The sequence below is a fragment of the Palaemon carinicauda genome, chromosome 12 (assembly GCF_036898095.1).
Source record: "Palaemon carinicauda isolate YSFRI2023 chromosome 12, ASM3689809v2, whole genome shotgun sequence".
Taxonomy (NCBI): Eukaryota; Metazoa; Arthropoda; class Malacostraca; order Decapoda; family Palaemonidae; genus Palaemon; species Palaemon carinicauda.
Genome location: NC_090736.1, coordinates 138582181 through 138588136, shown reverse-complemented (window position 1 = coordinate 138588136; position 5956 = coordinate 138582181). Strand labels below are relative to the sequence as shown.

General features: G+C 44.5%; 1 protein-coding gene across 1 annotated transcript; it reads left to right on the top strand.

The window, feature by feature from the left end:
- The first annotated feature begins 980 nt into the window (after positions 1-980).
- Positions 981-1982, top strand: LOC137651078 (uncharacterized). The gene has a single exon (XM_068384215.1). The coding sequence runs from the start codon at positions 981-983 to the stop codon at positions 1980-1982; it is 1002 nt and encodes a 333-aa protein (XP_068240316.1).
- The last annotated feature ends 3974 nt before the right edge of the window (positions 1983-5956 follow it).

Sequence of the window (5956 nt, the reverse complement as noted above, 5' to 3'; positions counted from 1 at the left end):
TAATTATTAACGTTTATCAATTACTATAAATTTATCAAATAAATTAATAAACTTTGCACAAAACAACGAAGATTGCTGATATGGAAAATATTTTCTGATGAGTAATGGCAGTGATGTCTGTTTTTTCAGTTTCGTTTTAGACTCGGGATCGACATCAACTCTCAACGCTGGACCAGCAAACACATCGCCTACGTTCATCACTTGGATAGCCTCCCGAGGGTGAAATAAAAATTTTGTTTTTTTATATTAATATATGAATAGATAGATATATAAAAGTCGATAAATAAAAATCCCCAAATACTTTTATATATTTTTTCTTTACTGCGAGTTCTACCATATTTTTAATTTTAATTTTTATTTTGATATTTTGAGAGTTTGGCGACCCCAGGAAAAGCACTTGGCGACCCCAGGGTTGGGAAACCTGGCTCTATGGCCTTGTACGTCATTGTAAGTGCCTTTACCAAGAGGACTGCAACTGTGACCACTGCACCAGATACAAAGAACGAAGAATCGAACTGTTCGACATGGCCATGGTTGGTGTCTCATCTGAAGAGATTGAGAACTCCACAGTTCATTTTCACAACATTAGATGTAATTGCAACTCTTGCAATGTCACATCTTCATACATCCGCCAGTACTTTCAACCCGATCCAACTGCTTTGGAGGAGACTGCTCCACCTCCCAAACGGAAGAAGAGCCCTGTTCAATCTTCAACAGCTTCCATTGAACCCTCATCATCGCCTCTAAGGACACCAAGGACTGAGAACCTGGCCTCGCCCTTGTCTGTCCCCTCTCTACCTTCACAGACCGCACCTGTTGCAGCCCGCACTCCTTCTCCAGCACCTGTGACCTCCACTGCCATGGAGGTTGAGCCTCAGGGGGCACACACCTTGGACTGCAGTTGTGTTTCCTGTCTTCAAGACCTTCTATAGGAGGCAACTGCCATCGCTGCCAGTTCCCCACCTTCCCAGCAAGAACCCATGGGACCTCTCCCGAAGTTTAGGCTCTCCAACAGCTCTACTTCCTATGCAGCAGTTACTGCCATGGCTGCAAAGCCTGGCATCAAGCTCTCAGCTAGACCAAATCGGAAGGGAGATTTAATTATCATTCCCAAGGACTTGGATACCGTCAAACACCTACAAGAAGAACCAGATCTTACCCTGCTAGACCCTGCCTTAATTAGAAGAAAGGCAATCATATCCAGATATCCAACTACTATGCCTATCTCCATTGTCACTTCCTACAGCAATGTAGAAAAGGCCGACCGCTGCAAAAACCGTGACAACGTCCCTGTCAGGAGGTTTTTAGCCACTTTCATAGGTCCTGTGCCTTCATCACTGGATCTGGGAGTCTGGGGGACGTATCCAATTCAAGACTATACCCCCGAGCCTCTTCGCTGCTACCACTGCCGACGCTACGGCCATTACAAGGAGAACTGCCAAGGCCCTGCTTTCTGTGGTGTCTGTAGCCAACGTCACAACACCGAGATTTGTATACAGGCCCACAAGAATGGACAAGAAACTCGCCCTAAGTGCCGTAACTGCTCCAAACCCCACCATGCCTGGAACAAACGCTGCCCTGAACGATTAAGGAGAATTGCTGCAATGAAGGGCACTAATCCTCCTAAAAACAACAAGCCAGCTTCGATGCCAAAACCCAAGAACCAGCCAACTCCTCGCCATGGAAGTCAATGGCAGCCTACCACTGTTCCTGCTCCTGCAACTGCAAAGCGAAACCAGACTTCCATCATTTCTGTGCCTGCACTTGCAATCCAACAACAAGCTGCTTCAACTCTTCATCCTGCAATTCCCCCTCCTCAACCTGCATCCTTGGCACAACAAATTGAGTCCCTCACCTTGACTGACCTCATTCCCATTGCCACCCAGATCCTTACCAGATTCCTGTCCTTAACCTCGACCTCGGCTCCCACCTTCCTGCAACTCCCGCAACCTTTCATCAATTCAGCTTCAGTGCAGGGATAACCTGATCCTTGAGGGGCCTCTCTCGTACTAACTTATCGAGCGTGGTACAGAACCGGGCCCCTCCCCCCTCTCACATAACCCACCCTATCCTTTTAACCTCATCTTTTACCCTTTCCAAATCCAACATAGAGCAGGAATGAGCCTCTTTGCTTAAACCTACTCCTATTTTCTCCTACTGAAAATCCTTCTCTCCTCTCCCAGTCTCTCCTACTTACTGGGACTTGCAACTATCAATACTATTTCTCTAACTAAAATCTTTCTTTCGTGGACCTAAAAAGAGTCCCCTTTTTCGGGTTACTTTCTACCCCTTTCACGTCTTGTCAAATTCATTCTCATCCCTCATCCTTCATCCTTTTTCCGGTTCCTGACCCTTTTATCCAAACTAACTTCTTCCTTTCAAAACTAACATTTCCTTTTAATAACACAATTTTTTACTCCTCTGGAGTTCTCTCCCTTTACAGAACCAATCGTTTACGGGCTGTCCAACGACAAGAGCCCGTGTCATGCTATAGGCATGGCAATCTACCCATCATCATCAACTGTTTCGTCCTGGATAATCTTAAGTAAAGAGGCTCAGGTTCTCCGAGAGTCCTGGATCGGGTCAAGCCCTAAGAAATCGACTCCGTTGAGGATCCTTCCTCTTGGGTGTCTTCCGATTCAGGACTACCTCTCGGTTTGGGGTTCCGAGACAGGCAGGATAGTAAGAGAGTATCCTGTCACTGACATCCCCCGGTTATCCAGCAAAACAGCAACAGGCTTTCTATGGTCTGTTGTTGAAATCTCTCTCTCTCTCTCTCTCTCTCTCTCTCTCTCGTTCGTTCGTTCGTATAGATTGCCATGTATATAGAATGACACGGGCTCTTGTCGTTGGACAGCCCGTAGGAGAATTAATCTGTAAGGAGGAGAACTCCAAAGGAGTAAAAAGGATATTATTAAGAGGGAGGTTGGGTTTTGAAAGAGAACAATGGTATTGAAAAAGGATGTAGAATGAGGAATAAAAAGAGGAGTAGGACATGACATGGAAAGGGATGGAAAGTAACCCGAAAAGACTACCTTTTAGGTCAACGAAATGGAAGGTTTTTAGTTAGAGAAAAAGTTTTGATAGTAGCAAGTCCCAGTAAGTAGGAGAGACTGGGAGAGGAGATAAGTTTTTTTCTGCAGTCAGAGAGAAAAGGAGAAGGTTTAAGCAAAAAAGCTTATCCCTGCTCTGGAGCTGGGTTGATGAATGGTTGCAGGAATTGCAGGACGGTGGGAGTCGAGGATAAGGACAGGACTCTGGCAAGGATCTGGATGGCAATGGGTATAAGGTCATTCAAGGTGAGGGACTCAATTTGTTGAGCCAAGGATGTAGGTTGAGGAGTTGGAGTTGCAAGATGAGGTGTTGAAACTGCTTGCAGTTTGGCTGCAGGTGCAGGAGGTGTTGAAACTGCTTACAGTTTGGTTGCAGGTGCAGGAATGATGGTTGATTTGCGTTGCTTTGCAATTGCAGGGGCAGGAACTGTGGTAGGCGGGCGTTGTCTTCGTTGTCGAGGAGTTCGCTGGTCCTTGGGGTGTTTGTTTTAGGAGTACTAGTGCCCTTCATAGCAGCTACCCTCCTCAATCGTTCAGGGCAGCGCTTGTTCCAGGCGTGATGAGGTCTGGAGCAATTTCGGCACTTAGGGTGAGTTTCTTTCCTGTTCTTGTGGACCTGAATACGGATCTTGGTGTTGTGGCGTTGGCTGCAGACAACACAGGTTGCAGGGCCTTGACAGTTCTCCTTGTGGTGACCGTAGCGTTGACAGTTGTAGCAGCGAAGTGGCTCAGGGGTGTAGTCGATAACTGGGAACGTCCCCCAAACTCCAAGATACAGGGATGAAGGCACTGGACCTATGAAGGTGGCTAAGAGCCTTCTGACTGGGATGTTGTCTCTGGTTTTGCAGCGGTCAGCCTTGTCTACGTTGTTGCAGGAGGTGACGATGGTAAGTGGCATTGAAATGGGGTATCTGGAGATGATGGCTTTCCTCAGAACTAAGGCTGGGTCTAGCAGGATCAGGTCTGGTTCCTCTTGTAGGTGGCTGGCAGTAGTCGAATCCTTGGGAATGATGATGACATCTCCCCTTCGATTCGGTCGAGCAGAGAGTTGCATGCAAGGCTTTGCGGCAATGTCAGCAACTGCAGCGTAGGATGTAGAGCTGTTAGTTAGCCTAAACTTTGGGAGAGGTCTCCTAGGCTCAGGCTGGGGATCTGGAAGGCTGGCAGTGATGGTGGTGGCCTCCTGGAGAAGGTTTTGTAAATAGGTTACGCAGTTGCAGTCAATTGGATGTTCCCCTGTGGGCTCAAAAACCTCCATGGCAATGGAGGAGACATCTGCTGGGGTATGAGAAACGGCTGCAACAGGCTCTGACTGTATAACTGGCGAGGAGAGAGACAAGGAAGAGTCTCGAGGCTCATTCCTTGGTGTCAATAAGGGCGATGGTGGGGGCTCTACAGGAGCTGGTGAGGGTCTGTTAGGGCTCTTCCTTCGTTTAGAAGGGGGAGCAGACTCCTCTGGAGTGGTAGGAGCAGATTGGAAGTGGTGCAGGAGCTTGTAGGATGCAATCTTGCAGTTCTTACAGTTGCAACGGACGTTGTGATGTGGCAGGGTCTGGTCATCAACTTCATTGGATTTAAAGCTCACCAAGTTAAAGAGGTGAACTCTCTTGTTGTGGTATTCTTGACAGTCGTCGCAGTCACAGTCGGGGTCATTGTAGAGTTTCCTGCAATGCCGGATGCTTCCGTAAAGATCCCATGCCCAATTGCCAAGAAAGGCAATAGACATGGCGAAACTCTACGGGGAGAGCGGTGAAGATACGTCTTGTAGAGATTGTCCAAGCGTTTAACGTTGGAGACGAAACTCTACGGGCAGTGCAGTGAAGATTTGGCTCGAGAAGATTATCCAAGAGATGAACGTCGTCGGCAGGTGTCGGCGAGACCCATCTCTCTCTCTCTCTCTCTCTCTCTCTCTCTCTCTCTCTCTCTCTCTCTCTCTCATCAACTATTTATTATCGCTGCTTGTTTTTTATTATGGCTATTCTTTCGGCCCTCATTTAGATTTGCATCAAAAGCAGTTACTTAACAACAAACTGTTGGAAAGTATTGCTACTACGAGGGAGGAAGAATAAGAATATATATATATATATATATATATATATATATATATATATATATATATATATATATATATATATATATATATATATATATATATATATATATATATGGGCTGGTCATGGACAAAGAATGAATGAATGATTTGAAGTTCTCTCTGGTCATGCCAAATGAGCCGTGGCTGAATTAATCAATCATTCATTCTAATGCGAGAAAACACTTTACGAAAGCCTTTGATCCCTTTTGATATTTATTTTTAGGTAGAATTTATCTTATTATAAGAAACGTCTCCCGTTAAATTATCAAATTCTGATGGATTTCTTCCATTCATGACCTTACAGTTGGTTGAGACTAATATTATATTTGAGTTTTCCAAATATCTATGTTTATGAACAACAAGATTTGTATAGTGAATGGCATTCCATTTCAAGTAATAATATTGACATTTTCACTTCTGAAAATATCTACACAGTCATTTCTAGCTCAAGTTTATCAGATATAATCTAATCTTTTAAAGTTTGACCGAGCATTGCTCACTATTCCCATATCAAATGCAGACGGTAAATGTATTTTCTCTCTGGTAAACTAATATGCAATTCCTGTTTTCTTGTGAGAAAATCAAAGTACATTTCTTCGTCAAATTAACATTATTTTCAACAAAAATAATTTTACTGAAATAGGAGGTTGTTGGATGGAGGACATCACATATATTTACAGAAGGACTATTAGTATGAAAAGACTTCTCTTGTATAAACTGTAAGTTTAAGTCGCGTTTCCAAGAAACTCAATACAGAACATCAACATTTGTATCCATAATGAATATTTGGTGTTAAAATTAGTCCAAAGGA

Coding starts and splice junctions, on each gene's coding strand:
- LOC137651078 (XM_068384215.1), top strand. CDS start 981: ATGGGACCTCTCCCGAAGTTTAGGCTCTCCAACAGCTCTACTTCCTAT.